At 44.3% G+C, this 18,119-nt stretch overlaps 1 protein-coding gene across 1 annotated transcript in view; it reads right to left on the bottom strand.

Moving 5' to 3' along the window:
* ADAMTS9 (ADAM metallopeptidase with thrombospondin type 1 motif 9) overlaps nucleotides 1–18,119 on the bottom strand; it is a 78,724-nt gene that overhangs the window by 11,705 nt on the left and 48,900 nt on the right. Inside the window, exons 29-31 of the mRNA XM_054281041.1 lie at nucleotides 10,462–10,629; nucleotides 6,171–6,341; nucleotides 825–995 (exon numbers count right to left, since the gene is read on the bottom strand). Coding sequence (XP_054137016.1) covers nucleotides 825–995; nucleotides 6,171–6,341; nucleotides 10,462–10,629 — 510 coding nt within the window. The remainder of the gene's footprint in view (nucleotides 1–824; nucleotides 996–6,170; nucleotides 6,342–10,461; nucleotides 10,630–18,119) is intronic.

The following is an 18,119-nucleotide window of genomic DNA, read 5'->3' as shown; positions in this document are numbered from 1 at the left end:
TCAATATTTGTCTTAAGAAACCACTCAGCAGACCAGGCTGCTCTGACATATTCTCATGTCTCCACATTTCTCCCTCCTTGCACTATCTCAGGTGGCTGGGCTCTCCTTCCCCCCAGTCCTGCCATGTTTTCTTTTTTCCCTTTTCTCGTTCTTTCTCTTTATTCAGTGCTGTGTCAGCAGCTGCCTTGTCATTTCCCTCTGCTGTTTCTCCAAGTGGAAAGTAATCCTTCACTGGCTGCAGAAGGAAACAGGCTGAGATTAGCCTGCGTCCTCCCGCATGCGGCGCCCGCTGCAAGGAAAACTCATCTATTTTCCCTGCCTCCCAGTTGGGAGGGTGAATGCCCTGCCTTCCCTCACTCTGGGTCCTTGCCCCTGCAAAGACAGCGCTGAGGAAGGATGTGCCCCCATGGTCACCTCCAGGCTTGCCTCTCCCCCATGATGCACATCTGGACCCTTGTACAACTCACAGGGCCCCAGAGCCCCCAGGGAGTGGATGGGAATAAAACCAATTAATTAAATAAATGAACTAAACCAGCAGAAAACCGAAGAGGGTGCCTGTTGAATGCACTGTGCTTTGGAAGAAAATTGCCTCCAGATAATATTAGCTAGGACCCTGAGCACGCTGCTTTTAGTCTTTAATATCCTGGTTGTCTCCCACAGCACAGCTCCTTTCTATCCAACAGGGAGACTGCACACCGAAATAAACCAAAAAATCAGAATTCAAACCCACGGCGCTGCCCTGCCAGTGCTGATTGATTTGGGCTGCAATACCTCAGCAGGGGCAGCGTTGAGAGGAGGAGGGGATGCAGGGGACGGGGCCTCACCTCTGACCACTCCCCGGTGATCCAGATGTACTCGCAGGGGGGCAGCGCGCAGCTCTGCACCTCGGCCGGGCGCTCGCTGGGCTCGCAGCGGCCGCTGCTCTGCGGCTGCTCCTCCTCGTCCACGCACAGCACCTCGCGGAACCGCGACGCCTCCCCGCACGTCTTGGTGCACTGTGTGCGACAAACAACAGCTCAGGCAGCCCTGGGGGGCTCCAGGGGACGAACCCACACCCCAGAAACCCCTGTAAGCTGCCACTGGTATCCCCTGGGGGAGGATTTCCCACCAGGACCTGCTGTGCCACACGCTGCTGCCTGTGGCAAACTGCTGCTGACCTCCGGAGTACTGACCCACATCCCCAGGAGAGAGCAGAAACCAAGGCAGCAGGTATTGGGATGGGGCAGGTGTGGGGCCCAGCTGTGGTAGGATCAAAATATGCAGGGTTGGGCATGCTGGGCCAGGAGATAGGGCCAGCCCCCATTATTTCAGCCCCTAGCGAATACAGCTGTTTGGAGAACTACAACTCAACCATCCCCCGTGCAAAATTCACACTGCTGCACCTCTGGCTGTGGCTGGCGTGGGGGGAGCTCCTTGCCCAGCTCTCTGCCTTGGCATGGGGCACATATAATTACAGAATCATCATAGAATAGTTTGGGTGAAAACAACCTTAGAGACCATCTCATTCCAACCCCCTGCCATGGGCAGGGACACCTTCCACTAGAGCAGGTTGCTCAGAGTTTCACCCCGCCTGGCCTCAAACACAGCTCTACAAGCGCTGCAGCAGAGGCAGCCCTGCAGGTTTATTCTCTTTTAAACACTGCCCTGCCTGATACTAAGAGCAACCCATGCCAGACAAGTACAAGTGCTCCCCAGGTCCTTCTGGAGATTTCAAGGACTCAGTTCTTTCTCTCCTTGTCACAGAACGAGCCTGACTGTGAGGCTGTGTTCCTGGGAGTGGGGCTGTCCTTGGAGGGCATCTCAGAAAAACACATAAAACAAAATAAATCAGTGTAAGAGCAGCTGCCTAGATAAAACCCATTTTCTTTTAGTTATTGCCTGTAATGGACTTCTAACACTTTAAACTAACTGGATTAACGAGGAGAAAAATGCATGAAAATAATAATTTATAGAACATGTAGGGAATGTCTTCCCCTTAAGGAAAAGGATAAAACATCCAATCAGACCATCCCTATCTGTACAGAAACACTGCTTGAAGTTACCTAGGCTTGGAACACTATGCCAGTTTAATCTAGTTGGAGTCTTACCCTCCAAACATAATTTCCAGCCTCCCTGAAGCAACTCCTGTTCTCCTGGCTGGCCAACAATTAGGAAGATATTAGTGGGTTCAGCTAATTGCAAAATGCAGGCACTGTCATGGCCTTGTTACTGTAATTGGCTGTCAGAACCAGGATTGTAAATCATTTGAGAATATTGAAAATTCAGATCAGTGCGTGGCAGCAGCAGCAAACCAGGAGAGCAGCAGTGAGCACAACATCATGTGGGGTGTAAATATTTAAAACTGGGGCAAAGTGGAAAGGGATGGGGAAGGAGAGGCAGCTCCACAAAGCAACATTTATTCCGAAGGAATAACTTAGGAGCTCTTAGGCAACAGTCAACATTGCAAAATCTGCAGTCTGCCAGAAGACCCCAAGGGCTTTGTGTGCTTTCAACCTTATTTACTCTCTTGCTTTGAGTCCTTGGAGTGGAAGCTCCTTCTAGGTCTGTGCTGAAACATGGCAATCCTACAGGGGTTGGGGGAATTTGCTGGAGTGTGATTTCCCCAGAAAGCAAACAAAGTCAGCTATATTTGCCCATCTCTGATTATCTCCCTATTACATAAGTAAAAACCAAACGGGGGTCATTGTGTGTGAATATGGCACCACTGCAGCTCCATCATCAGGGAGCTCCCCTGACAGCTCTCCAGGCACCTTCTGGGGCAGCCTGAACCCCAACCTTCCTGCTCACTGGGAGTGGGGTCACAGGATGCTCAAAGCTTCCCTCCTCTCTGCTTTGGCATTTTCCAGCCCAGCAATACAGGGTGAATTGTTCCATGGTCCCTCAGAGCCAAAGGAGGCACCTTGAAAGGAGTGGGAAGAACCAAGCCTGATTTTGTCTAATCGTCTTAATTTATATTTCAGACTGAATTTACAAAGTACATTGGCTGATGCTTCAGTTTAAGAGGGTGAACCATGTCTATGCCATCAAGGCATCTTCTAACAGTGGCAGTGAAGAGCTATCACATCAAAAGCCCATCCTTGTTTAAAATCATTCCTTGCTGATGAAAGCCTGACAATCCCAAGCACAGGCCAACCTGATTTGAGTTTGTCTGCAAATAACAGTTGTGTGGCCAAATAAACTGAGCCAGCTCTGTGCATTTTGTCATCATCAGAAATTGAAAGTTTGGTTATTTGTATTTTTAAGGGCAACTGGCAATTGAAATAATCCCACTGAAATATTAAATGAGGCTCAAAGACAGTGAGACCATCATAAACTGAGTCAAAGAGAAACACTGCAGAGGTTCCAATCAGCCACCCCAAAGTTATATAACATTATTCAAGTAGAAAGCAGACAGTTCAGCTAGCATAGAAAGGCTATTTTTCCTTTTAATGCAGTGACAGATTTTGCATGAATTCTCATGTTCAAGATTGATTTAAATCTCACACAAAACAGTGGGGCTAGGCTATAACAGCTATTGATAGCAAAATCTGAAAACAGGTCAGGCATTTGACAATATTTGTCTCTTTTGCCTCATTTCCCAAATTCTGAACTATTTTCCTGGCAGATCAAATTAAGGATCATTTCAGGCACTTCTGAAACTGCTTTAGAAGAGCAATAATAATAATTAAAACAACCCCAAAGGCATTGCTTTGCAAAAGCATTGATTTTTTTTCTTTTTTTTTAGATAGCAATCTAACAAAGAGATGAAATGTACCCCCGTGCCATGAATGCTTGAAACATGCCTTGGGTAACTCTGCAATTCAAATCAGGCAAGGATGGCACAATTTCCCCCCAAAAAGACAAATGTCAAAGATTCAGGAGTTGGATGGCAGCTTCCAGAGCGTGCACTGTCCTTCCTAAGAGGCTCATATTAAAGAATAAAACCTTTCTTTCTCCCAATTTTTCCTTTTTCTTTGTGACTCTAGTCTGAGTTTTATTTTGGCATTAGCAAGGCTCTTTCTATTGACTTTCTTCTCCCTGGTGAGGGCACTGAGAACAGGTGATTAATGTGATACACCAACAGAGCAGTAAATGGTTTCCAGTAAGTTTCATATTCCTTCTCCTTGTCAAGACCAACACTTTTTTTTTTAAACAACACAACTACAACAACAAAAAGGAACAATTAAAAAACCCCAAACCCTCTTGAGAGATTCCCTTTAAAGATAAGGAATCAAAAACAGGACAGCACTGAGATGTTATTTATATCCTGCCTTCCATGTCAATTAGGGTTCCTTGCTGCTCCCTGCTCAGAGAATACCAATGCAATCTGTGCCTCCTCATGGACACTGCCTATGGCTGGAGGGAGGTGCTATTCTTTTTTTTCACTGTGTACACCAGAACAAAATAAGAAGTGCTTGGAAGAAATGCTTGGAATCAGCCAGAGGGGCAAGCTCACATTGGGCAGCTCCTGCATTTTCCTGTTCATGGTTACTCATGAGTACTTATGAGGGTGAGGAAACCTCCAGTCCATCCTCTTAGTAAAACTCCCTTGGGGAAAAATCAAATCTCCACACTATGTTCAAAATTTGCCCAGTGCAATGGGGAGTCCTGGAAAATTTCAGGAAACATCAGTATTTGTATCCCTCAAGGGCTCAGAAGGGTGGGGGCAGGCGCCTCTCCAAACTGCTTTGAGAAGTTGCAAAGATAAGGGAGAGAGGGCAAAACTTGGTTGCAAGTTGGACTTGATGATTTTGGAGGTCTTTTCCAACTAATGATTCTAAGATTCTACAAAAGGATGGGGCAGGAGCTGTTTCTTTTCAAGGCTGATTACAGCACCAGGTAAGGACTGGCACTACATGCTGTTTGGTGACCTCTTTGCTGCCTTTAAATTTATTTGAATAACTTAATGGGCTCTGTAACACTAAAACTAAAACTAAAACTGCAAGGAAGCTGCTGGAGCCCCCTCAGCTGTTCCTGCATTTCCTTTTCTGGCTGGGATGTTTCCATCTGCTACCACTGTGTGACCAGCCTGGCTTTGCCTCCTGCTGCTTCCCATCACACTTCCCTGTGTCCTGGGAAGCAGCTGGGAGAGGACACAGCCCCCTCTGGCCTCCTGCACTCGTGGCTGGGTTACACAGGATTATAAACCCAACTTCCCAGCACTGCTGAGATTGGGGAAATGAAGATAAACTTGTGTGTCCTGTTCCCGTCAGGCTGAGGCACCACATGCACGGATTAAAAACAGAAAAAACAGAATGAAATAATCACTTTGGTGTCTGGTCTGAACTGCCTCTGCCAAAAACTTCCGGGCATTCAAAGGCTGACACAGCACCTTCTTGGCAGTGCATGGGGGCGCTTCTCCTGCTCAGCATCCCCTCGTCCTCCTACCACCCACCAGCCTTGAGGCCACTCATGCCCACACTGCAGAAGAGTTGGAGTCACTCCCTAAACCACTGGAGCAGCAGCTTTATCCCCAGTTTCAGTGTCAGGAGCTGTTTTTGATGGGAACTGATCTTGGTCACACAGAAAAGCATCATCTCCCACAGAAGACTTGATCTCAGCACTGCTCATGGTTTGATAAAACAGCAAAGACCCAGAGCTCAGTGAAAAGATAGGGATGTCAGATGGAGCTGGGGTAATGGGGCAGGAAAGAGGCAATTACCACTGCTCCCTAACTCCTCCAGGCACTGGGCTCAGGCTGGAGCAGCACAGCAGGGCTCTGCCTCCTGGAAGAGACCCAAATCCATCCACCAAGACCTGCTTAGTATTTACATAGGACCCAGCCAAACCCAGGGCAGCAGAAGCAATAAATTAACCCTACAGAGGTATTTCTCTGCTCCCCCTTTCAGACAGCATGCATGAACTTTTTTTTTTTTGTAACTCCAGGTTGCAACCCAAACACCCTGACCCTCCAGCAGCACTCCCAGCATCACGGCACGCCTGACAGCACAGAGCTGAGAGAAAGGGGAAGGAAGGGAGGAAAGAGAGGAAGGGAGGAAAGAAGGAGAGGAGAGGAGAGGAGAGGAGAGGAGAGGAGAGGAGAGGAGAGGAGAGGAGAGGAAAGGAAAGGAAAGGAAAGGAAAGGAAAGGAAAGGAAAGGAAAGGAAAGGAAAGGAAAGGAAAGGAAAGGAAAGGAAAGGAAAGGAAAGGGAGGAAGGAAAGGAAGGAAAGGGAGGAAGGTTGGTCCTTACCGCCTGCCATTCCCCAGCTGCCCAGCGGTGCGTGGGGCACGGCGGGAGGTGACAGTCCCGCTGAGGAGGGGGCTGGCTGGCCGGGTCACACTCGGCCTCCTTGGGGCTGCTGCTGCTGCTGTGGCACTGCACGGAGCGGCGCTGGACGCCCCGGCCGCAGGACACGGAGCACTGCAGGGAGGGACACAAGGTGAGTGCAGCTCCCATCACAGCCACCACGGTGAGTTCAGGGGGTCTGGGCTCTGCTCTGGGCTCCAGGGCATCGTTAGCAATGATTACAGATTCTCTTTAATAATATATACTAATGATGTTTCTAGCAAAACCCTAAAATTTTGGAATTTGAAAACAAGTTAGCGGTGCTCTATCAAACTTCCAAGTGAGGCTTTTCATTGTGCGAGGGAAAACTTGGAATCTGAAGTGTGAATATTTGCTGTTGGCTTCAGTGGGGTCAGGACTTCCTGGACAGGATTTTCATTGAAAAATCTGTTTTTATTGCAAAATAGCGGCGCTGCTAAACCACCCTGACATGCCAGAGGCGGCCAGGCTCTGAGATTTGCTCTGAGTATTGCTTCTCAGGCACTGTTTCAAAAAAGTAATAGTTCAAAATACATCAAATGCCACAAACAGAGTGGGCTTTAATGAAAAGCAAACTTGGATTCTATAGAAGAAAGCGTGTAGCTGTAGAGAGGGAAAGGTGTGATACAGCTGGGATTTCTTTCAGCATGCATCTAAACATGCACATGCACCACGGCAGGGAATACAGTTAGTTTTTGAAAACAAATGTCTTTTTGAAATTAACTGCATTTCACATTTCCTTCATTACACTGTGGGCACATTTTTCCCAACTTCAAGGCACAGCAACAAATGCCTGCATTTTTCTGTTTCTCAGACATCTTTAAATTATTATCTATACTGCAATATTATTAACAGCTTATTTTTTCTTTCACGCAACATTTCTTAGTGTTGTGACTGCACACTAACGTGTTTAGCAGTACTTAATATTCCCCTGGAACAGATTCCTCCTGGCTAGACCTTAAAGTATACTATACAGATTTGGAGTAAAGAGAATTTGCATTTGTAGAAGAAAGTGCATAAAAATAAAGGTATGTATTAAAACCACAACTGAATTAACAATTAATATTAGTTATTTATAACAACTAATATTATTAAAATTATTAATATATCAGGAACTAAGAAAATAAGTTCATAGCCTGTTATTGCAATGCCCACTAAAATGAGCCTTCTTAAGGCAGGGAATTGAGTGGTACCTGATGGGGAAGCAATTCCCTTTTCTGTATTCCTCCATAATGCTCTTTGCTTTACTGTCCAAATGCCCCATAAAGCCAAGAAAACCAGAGAAAAGCTGACTGTGACTATTTGTCTGGCTTCAGATATTCGTAGGAGGGTGGGAGTATTTTTGTGTAGCTTTTGAAAGCAGCAGTGGGATTTCTGTCACTAGTGATGCAAATACTTCCCATATGCTGCTGCTTCCCTGGGATTAACAGTGTCCTTTGTCCTACACATTCCATAGGGGACTCTTAAACTGAATAAAGGCACAAACTTGGAGAAACATACACACCAGGATGCCTACCATGCTGTAAGGTATCTTTTGAGTTGCATTTATCACCAGCATAAAAAGCCCAGGTATGAATAAAAGAGCACAAGTGACACTGTGGCTTTTTCATGGGTGGGTGGGTGTGTGTGTGTGTGTGTGTGTGTGAGACACCTGGGTTTGGGGAGAGGATGGTCCCTGGACTGTGCCAGAAACTCCACCTGATGCTCTGCCTGTGTTTTTATACAGGGCTGGATTTCAGCCTGTAGCTGAAGTATGCAAACACCAGACAGCAGAATAAATATTGGTATTTTTGTTAAAGGAAAGGTAAATGGCCATAATTGACACCACTTAGGAGAAACAAACACATTAAATCTGATATTTCAGTGCAGACATAAACGCAGTTAAAACTTGGAGAAAAAGCCTTTTTAGAGATTTATCAAAAATGCTTTGCCCCAGGGAAGTGGGTTCTTAAGAATCTAGAAAAGAACTAACCATGTTCTGAATACAAAACATCCAAAGAGAAAAAAAACCCCTAGGATTGGAGCACCAGCACAGCCAGTGTCCAACTGAGACTGATTTTTAACCATTCCTGTATTTTTTGAGCTTAATTTTCTCAGTAGTTCCTTTTCCAGAAGGCAAAAACCCCCAACACTACCTAAAGGTATGTGCAACAGGTTCTGTGCATATATAGTGACACAAGGATGCACTTGATGAGAGAACCTTGCCTTATTTCTCATGCAGACTTTTTGGTTTATTCAGGAGAAAAAGCACAGCAGCTAAGCTTTGGGATTAACATTCTGAGAAAATTACACCTTTAGAAAGTTAGGGGTTTTTAGATAATATCTAAGTGGAAACTGATCACGGTTCCTATTGGCAACAGTGGCACTGGAGATAGGGAAAGTCACATGGAGTTTTCATGCCCGGTTTATACCCTGATCTACTGTGTATTCAGAGCACCAAACTCGTGTCTGTTTCATGCTCTTAAGGAGAAGTTCAGCACCTAAATTTGGCTCCACAGCATTAAATCTCTGGCAAAGCCCTGAACACTCCTTACAAGGGACCCAGAACCAGCACTTCCAACCTGTGACAGCCCCAACTCTTCATCTGTCACAGGCAAGAAAGAAATGCTGCCAGCATCAGTGAGGCTCAGAGATCCATGCCACAGCATCTGACAGGGCTTTAAAAAGCCCAGTTTGACATTGTAGCACAAATTTTTCTACCCCTTTACTTTGTCCCCAAGCAAGATGCTGGCTGGCTGAGCACATCCTGCATCAGGAACCTGGGCTGAGGAGCTGCTCCTGGAAAAGCCTGTTCTTAGCCTTATCATTAGCACACAAATATTCCTTAATTGCCTGGTCATGAGAGATTACCTTAGACCGTAAATCACCTCATCCTCCTATTAACTTGGGTTTCTTTCTCTAGTTGCATAAAATTAATATCCATGATGCAGTGGAAAGCTGAGAATTTTAAACCACTTACTTTTACCAATTAGTATTAGTGCATTTTAATGCAATTGACAGACCATTACATTATTATGTTTACAATTATTAGTCAAAACTGCTTTCAGGAGTAGCCACTTAAATAAGGTGCAAATTGGATACCACAAGACTGTGTAATGGCCTTGCATTTTATTTTAGTCTGGCTCCTGTATAAAACTGAGGTCTCAGTCCTGAAGGTAATAAAGCTAATAATACTGACTTAATTTCCAGTATGGGAGCAGTATTCTGGATTTCACAGGCTGGATGCTCCTATCCTCAGGTAAAGAGCCCAGACCTTGACAACTGAACCTCCATGGTGAACAAGCACTGAGTCCTTTACCCATATAATGGTAAACACTCCTATCCTGTGAATCCAAAGGTAAGGATTAAAAAAACAACTAATACAAGTCTGAAAACAATCACAGATCATTAATGGGTTTACTGTCCTTTTTATTAGCGGACATTAATCAATAGCATGCTGTCCTACTCCTAACATCTGCATGTGTGCCTGTGGCAATGTGAATGGTTTGTCTTTCAGGAAACTGAAATACCTCAAGAATAGGTCTTTTGTACCTAAATTTGGAAGACAGAATGCAAGGGAACACGATGCTTTACAAGTTAACAGTTCATTTAGTCTGGGATTTTCAATAATTCCTCTGATTAGCATGCTAATGAGGTAGAGGGAAAGCAAAGTTCAGAGTTAAAAATGTGATGCAGCAGATTCAAGGTGATGACAAAGACATTATTTTTAGGAAAAAAGGATTCAAGGTATGCTTTCAGCAAGCAAGAAGTTTAATAACTCAAAATACTTTTTCATTTCCAGCAGCCTCTGCTCTATGCATGACTGTCTGACTTTTTAACAAGAGAAAATCAAGCAATGAGTTTATTTCTCAAAACTAAGGAAGATTTTACTTGAGTTATGATATTTAAATTATATTAAAAACATGAATAAATAGTAGTTTCTCTTTAATAATATATACTAATGATGTTTCTAGCAAAACCCTAAAATTTTGGAATTTGAAAACAAGGAATTTGCTTTCAGATAGACACTAAAAGCAAGCTGCCTAGTTTTCAGCTGGTACAAATCTGTGCTGCTCCACTGCTGTCCATGAAGCTGCACTGTTTTACACCAGGATCTGGCCCAAAACATTCACCCTGAATAATTTATGAGGACAGAAGTGACTGGAAAACCAGGCTCTAACCAATTTGATGGAGGAGGAATACCAAAAGGTGCAAAAGGGTACACAAGATGTCTCACCTGGCCCCAATCTCCTGCTTTCCACTTCGGACATCTGCCCCCTCTGCATTTCTTTTGCACGTTGGGCTTAGCAAGGTGTTTACAATTCTCTTCTTCTACATGCCTCCCTTCCTTTGACAAACAGTACACACTGCGGTGCTTTTGGCCCCTTCCACAGGACACAGAACACTGTAAATATAAAGTAATAACAGATCAGCTTGCACACTCATACAGGGGCCATGGCTACCCAGGGCATTTTCTTTTAGCTGGACCAAAAAGCACCTCCCCAGGTCCCCAGCAGGCTACACAAAGCTTGAGGGGACTGCAGGCATTTAATACTGTGTGATATTCTTGGTCAAAGCTCCAAAAAATGCCAGTATCAGAATAGAGAAAACAGCTGACATTCAGCAGGGATAACAGCCTGGATTCCTGGCATTGCTCCAGTCCTTTCAAAGGAGCAGAGTCATCTTACAGGGATCAAGGCAGGAGCCCTCAGTATCTACTTAGAAGAACTTGAAAGGAACCATTTCCATTTACCTTGGTACAAAGGGATGTCAAATATTGGTAAATCAGGAGGGTAAAGTGTGCTCTGCACCTTCACAGAGGGAAATAACTGCACAAAGGACAAGGCAGAAAAGTGCAGCATTTCCTTGTCCTTGGTACAAAAGCTCATGTTTGTTTTATCAGTGTAGTCTGACTTTTCTTTTTTCCTTCACTAAACAGACTGAAACCAGGACATGTTCATCCTTAAGATTTATGATTTATGCATTTTGAAAACAACTCAGAAGGTGGCAAGAAGGCAGAGCCTGGAGAATCAAAGCAAAAAGCAAACCAGCAGGTATGTTAGCTGCAAGCTTTGTAGTGAAGCAACTAATTTCAACCTCCCTCTGCAGGTTCACTGAACTTTTTCAAATGTGACCACTTCTGGCATGCAAACCCCAAGCAACTTCACTTTGATTTCAGATTAGTCTCCTCCAAAGATTTAGGAATCAAAGGGGTCTGGAATCACGACATGAATTTAATATGACAGTTTCATGTAGAACAAGCCTCTTACTCAGCATGATGCACCCAGAGACTCAGCTTCCATTTCTTCATTACATGCTACACCATGAGCATACTGGTTTAATCCTTGAGGGCAAACACACTGTTCTAACCATCTCTCCATATAAAATGTTCTGCTTTCTTTTCAGAATGGAGAAAACATGCAGAAATGAGGCTTCAACCTTCATTTTGGAGTCACTCCATCACTATATTTCCCAAGAAATATATTACAGCTTAAGCTCTTCCCAGCCTATAAATACATTTGAACCCTAAAAAATTTATATATATAGCAGCTCTGGAAGATCCACTAGAATAGAAATTGGCATATACATTGACACCTGTGAATATTTTATATTACAGCCCTACTTACAGCTCATTCAGCTCACAAAGAATCAGCAAGAGAGCAGTTTCTAAATGGAAAAGTTCAGACCAATGTGGAGAGAAATGGATGTAGCTCCAAAAACCAGATATTGATGCTTAAAAGCTTGTATAAACGATGCCCTGAAAAGGTTGTTTTCCTGCTGCAGGAGTGTTACAGACTGACAAAAGATCACTGAGGTCCTGTTGATCAACAGCTTTAGGAGCCATAAATGATGCTCCTCTCAGAGGCTGAGCAGGGACAGCTGCCTCTGAGTTTTCCTGAGCCCAGGAAAAAGATAGGCCAAAAACCCCAACAAGCAACATCCAACCTTGCACTGAAAAACAGAAGAAATGTTGTCCCTTGCAATAAAATAAAACTGGCATGAGTTACCCAGACCCATAAACTTCTTTTCTTTAGCATCAAGGGAAGAAATATCAAGCTAATGTTATCCCTATTTTTATAAGCCTTCAAATTTCATCAGAAGTTAATTTTTTCATTCTCTCTACTTCTCTCCGCAGGCAATGAAAGTCAGCAGCAAGACAGAAATGTCACATCCTACAAAACCCATTTTTAAACTTCTAGTATTTTCATCCACTTACTGTCTTTGGACTAAACACCAACACTGATGCTTAAACAAAAATTCAAGTGCTCCTTGGAAAACAGGCTTCATGCAGGTTATGCCACTTTACTGTGACAGCCAAAGCTAAAAGGTAAATTTACAGCATTGATCAGGACTCTCTCATGTCCCACACCCTGAGCTGATACAGCCCAGAGCATCCTTAATTTAAAAAACACATGGGATGCCACTACTTATCCTAAAGTAAGACTAATCACACTGTGCAACAATGCAAGCACCTTTCTGGGGACCTGAAGCTGGTTCATAAATACTTGATCTCACAAACAATTTGGTCCTAGCTATTTCCAAAGTTATTACTCCCCTACAAAATGCTTAACTTTGGCATGGAGCCTGATTCTGACATTTATCTCATGATCCCATGATCAAACAAGTCTGCGTGCAAACCTCGGTGCACTCAGAGGTTGAGGCATAATTTGCTTAATTTTTTTAATACTTAAATGTAATTCCCAAGATGCTGGAATGAATCATTTCTATGTCTGCCTTTAATATAAATCAAATTTAGGCAGCTGTGCATTTTCAGATCTAAACCACCCGTTTGCTTTCATGCACATTTGAGTTATGATCTCATTTGCACTGTCAGAAAAGAAAGGTTGAATAATCTAATTTAACCAAGTATCAGAGACTGAAAATTCCTTTGCAAAGAGTCTACTTAATAACTGCCATCTAATTCATCTCAGGTATTCAACTTTTATCTGGCACATAGATTTTAAGCATATGTGAGCCACATGCAAAGCATAATTTAATAGTGGGCTGCATCTCAACACCATGTGAGTCCAGGAAGTTCTACACCCAACTACCACCATCAGCCTCATCATTTATTTTGGACCCTGGATAAACTTTGCATTTCATTAACAGGATTTTTCATGGCTGCAAATGCTGCCTGCTTATGGTACCCACCAATACAATGAGGTAAGCTTTGACCTTGCCTTCCTCAAAAACTTTGGGAAAATCACTGCCTTCACATTCCTCTTTTTCTTGAGCTTTTTTCCCACACCTCCCATAAAAAATGCTTCCAAGTACTGGGGGCAGATGGTGGCTCTCTGGAATCACAGCCTCACCTTATCCAAGGTTTTCTGAGTCAACAGAAAAGCCTCTGGCGGTTTTAAGCACCTTTGGGCCAGCCCTGAAGGTGTAGCCAGGTAATGTATAGAATTTTTTCACTAAAGTCCAGGATCACAGGCACTTGGGCATGTCTGTGGTCACAGTGCCTCTGCCTCCACTTAACTGTGGGAAAATGCTGCTCTGAAAGGCAGTTTACAGCCTGTGATTGAGGCACAACAGCAAACAGCACCCCTGGATGAACCTGGGAGGACAGCCAGGCATGTTTCTGGTTTTTTACAGAAGCATAACAAATTGTTATGTTTCTGTAAAAAAAACACCAAAAAGTTCGTGGTGCATAAAGTAATAGAGAAACAGTATTTTGAAAAATCAGCTATAGCCATCACTCTAAAACTCTAGCAAACCTTCCCCTTGTTATTATCTTTATTATCTCCTAAACCCACCAGAGTTGCACCTGGCACTTTACACGGAGAACAATAACAAAAGAACTTTCCTAAGAGCATTAGGATCAAAGCACTTAGCACAGATTTAAGGGCTTTATGTTTATTGCATGATTAGTGTTAACCTGCCAAGAGCTGGAGATTGGCATGCTGCTGGTATTTTCAAATAAATATACTGCCTAGTTTAAATAAATTCAAGGAAAAAGGTTTAAATAAATACAGCAGAAATATTTCCATATCAACTGTTTCCATAAAGGTCAGAACACGATGCTAAACATCTGCCATGCCTTGCTCTGCTCATGTTTTTGTTTCCACAGAAAAATTTGTTTTCTGTTTCAGAGTTTAGGAGATGATCATTCTGTTTTACCAAGTGTGTGCAAATTGCTTTAAAATAACCCTTTCTGTATTTCCTGATCTCATTGTTTGGGAGATGAGGGTACCTCTTGTTAAGGGTCTTGTTAAGACCTCCCTAAAACAGAAAGGCTGCTACTTGATGCATAGGGCTGGCAGCAGGCAAAAAAACCCCAAAACAGAATATGTTCAAAATCTTTTAAAAATCTGTAGAAAATCTCTGGTGAATTTCTGGGAGTGGGGTCAGTCCAGCACCAAGAGGACTCAAGAGCCCTGGGCACAAATGAACAGATCTCAGCAAGAAAAAGCACCACAGAGCCGTCAAGAAGAAATGGAGTGACTGTTCCTTGTAAACTTTGTGCACTGAAGGGGCAGCTCCACAAAGGGCAGAAGGGCACATCCCAAGCAAGAACCTGGGAAAACTCTCCCCCAGAAGTGAAAAGCTGCAGAAAATGCTGTCAGACCACTTTTCAGACCCACTGTGCACAGCCGACAGCGATTTGGGAGGTATTTAAGACAATGAATGCAAGCTGTGGTGATCACCCAGTGAATTCCCAAAGATAGGAATGATAGCTCAGCGAGGCAGGGCTGGGAAGGATTAGACTGAAAATGGCTTTATCAGATTCTGCCAGGAGCAACTTTTTGGAGGAAATTAAAATCAATCCTTGTAGATTTAGACTGCCCCACATTAAGGATTTTATGGAAAGTTAGCGGCTGTAAGTAAGCCCTGGTTCATCCTTTCCAACAATCTGAGACAAAACGTGTTGGATGAAATAAAGCAGAAAAGCCACAGAGCCCTCCAATGCTTTACACCCATTTTCCAAGGGGGCTGTGCTCCTGGATGCCAGCAAACTTCTCCAACTACAAGCAAACCCAACAATGCACCCTCACAGCTACCTGTCAGCAGCCTCTTAGTCTGTGTCACCTTTTACCACCACTAACACTGCTGCTGTCAGATACTGAAACCATATCCCAGTGACTTCTGTGCCTCTGAAGTCCCTGAGCACAAAGGACATCAACAGACATGACCAAGGAAAGCCTGGATCCTTCCTCACCAGCTGAACCCTCACCAGGAATTTTAAAATGCTGGAACCTTTGTGAGCTGTTCAGCAACAGGGACTCTGTGGCTTCCAAACCAAATCAGCTTCACAACAGCAAGGTGTTTCAGCAGGTAATTCCCTTGGCTTCAGTGGGACAGGCTGAAAGCAAGGCTGCAGCACTTTAGGAGATGTTTAGGAAATGTTTATTGCTGCTCTGAAGCCTTGTTTCTCCCATCAATGTGTTTTATCAAGGTTTTGTGCCCATCTGCCTTGGCATGGTGAGAAATCCCTAAAGCTGGGTGGGGATTCAAGCAGGGCGGGAGTCACCCAGCTTGGCTTTCCTTTCCTCACAAACTAAGGAGCCATGACTTAACACACATGGGTGCTGAGTGTGTATGGTCATGGTGATTTTAGCTGGTGCATGGCCAAAGAGTACCTGTGCTTCTTGTACATTTAAAAAGAAGAGGGATCTCTACATTTAAGGGAGGGCAAATGGACCAGAGACCTGAAAAAAACACACCAAAGCACTGCACTGCAGTTCTGAAAGAGGCTTTAGAAATATTTCACCCAAATTGGCTCCTCAGAGAAATGGGGTGATTGAAAAACAAGGCACAAAGATTAGGGATTTTGGAATGTATAGTCTGAATGTGTTTGTGAGCACTGTGCAGAGCCCCTGTGGAAGTGTTCTGAGGAGCCCTCCTAGAGCTGGAGCACAGCCCCCAGTCTGAGCAGGTTTTGCCCCAGTATTCCCAAGGAGCCCTCATTGCCCTGGGCATGGGCAAGAGGGAACTTCCCTGCTGGCCTGTCCTGTCTCTGCAGTGCCCACAGGGTCTCCATCCTCCAGAGGCTCTGGTCTTGGCTTGGAGCAGAGGCACAGAGCTTCCCAAGTCATTGTTGCAAAAGGGAGAAATCTTCTAAAAAAATCACTAAATCTTCACCTTCCCACCACCAAACTCAGCTGCAGGGACTGGTGAGTGGCCTCAGATGATGTCTTATAACACATTAAAAAAAAAAAAAACAACAACAAAGAAAAAGAGGAAAATTTATCAAGAAAAGGTCCCAATTTGATGTGTTGCTGCAGGGGAAGGAAGAGCTGGTGTGTCTGGAGCCCATTGCTCCAGCACAAATTGCCAAGAGGAAAGGATGCTCTTGGGTTCTTTAACTCCTGCAAGATTTAAGGCCTGAGTGCCAAAGTCAATACAATAATTTCCTCAAGCAGAGAAACCTCACGAGATTTATGACAAGAAAGACATAACTGCAGCAGGAGAAGCCATGCATTTCCTCTTCTGCAGCATCCCCCCAGTAAGCAGCACCTTCTCCCCCTCTTTTCCCTGCCCTGTTACACCACACAAGACTTCACCAGGCACAGAAATTAGCAGGGCTGTGGGCACACAAAGCTCTCCTAAAAGCTTTGGAGAGCTCCACACTATTCACCTTGAACAAGAAACTAAAGCCCCACAGAGCCACTGCAGGTCTGATGGCATTTCCTCAAACTGGGAGGAGATGTGTGAGCTACCTAAGGACACCAATACAGTGGGATGTGGAAGGTGCTGATGAAACCCATTTTCCATGCTGTGGCACTTCTAGGAGAGTACCAATTGAAGCAGCAAGGTGCCTCAGCTAAATGACACTTCATATTTCTAGGGAACAGTGGTACTACAATGCCATTTATATATTCTGTTCCAGAATAGGATTTTTCTGTGTTGGATGCAGTAAAACACAAAGTAAAGAGCTCTCCAAAAAATGTCAGCCCTGTTTCACAGGTGTGCATCACACTGGGGGGTTGTAGGAGCACTAGGCTGCTGCTTGCTCCCCCATTTTATTTATCTTTAATGCACTAGGGATAAATATTGCTAACCTGTACATGGTCTTGGGCATCAGACAGATTTTCATCCATGCTGCTGGCTCACTCACCTCCCCTGTGAGCTAGTAAAATTAAAATATGAATAGAGCTTTAAGTGTCTTTGGAACAGGACTGATTACACCATTTTTTTCTTAATAACTGCACAAATCAGTCACTGGGAAAGTTAGAAGCACAGTAAATCTCTTTGTGCCTAATGTCCCTCATTGTTATACATCCTTGTTTCTAAATCCCTAGGATCTGAGCAACAGCAATGATTGCAGTGTGGAGTTTAGAGTGTGATTCTGGAAAATGGGCAAAACTGCAGGCAGACCTCCCAAAACCCAGCTCAGGGATCTGCCTGGAGATGCTGCATTTCACAGCTCATCCCTGGAAGCGTGTTACTGCTTCAATGTGTCCCTTGCAGCCCAATGAATTCCTGTGCTCAGAGCCAGTGCTTTGGGAGACAAATATTCCCAGCAATTGCCCTTTTATTTATTGCTTTATTTCTCCTGTGAGGGCCTGTGCAGATGTGCAGGAGATCTGCAGCCAGGGATGGGCCACCCATAACACAAGGCCTGAAGCCAGCCATCGCTGAACAGCAGCCTCACCACTTCTTGGTTGAGTTTAGGCCTAGAAAATGACTATTTCATTGAGAAAACGTGTAAGGGAGGAGGTGTAAAAAGGCAACCACAGAGACATGCCAAATGCAGCCAAACAGCCACTGCACTATGGGAGGAAAGAGACTGCTCTGAGTGGGAAAGTGCTCTGAGGAACTTGGGGGAAAGATGCACTGTCTGGGGGCAAAGGGATGAGAAGATTTTAAAGATACCTGAAAATAACCTTTGTGAGCCTAACCATTGACCCAGCTCCTGTCTGTGCTGGCAGTGCCAACAGGAGAGGTGGTTAA

This window comes from Melozone crissalis, unplaced genomic scaffold (assembly GCF_028551555.1).
Source record: "Melozone crissalis strain CALT ecotype California unplaced genomic scaffold, PUWL_Pcris_2 ptg000029l_1, whole genome shotgun sequence".
Classification (NCBI taxonomy): Eukaryota; Metazoa; Chordata; class Aves; order Passeriformes; family Passerellidae; genus Melozone; species Melozone crissalis.
Note: the sequence above shows the minus strand (reverse complement) of the source record. Positions and strands in the feature narration are given on the sequence as shown.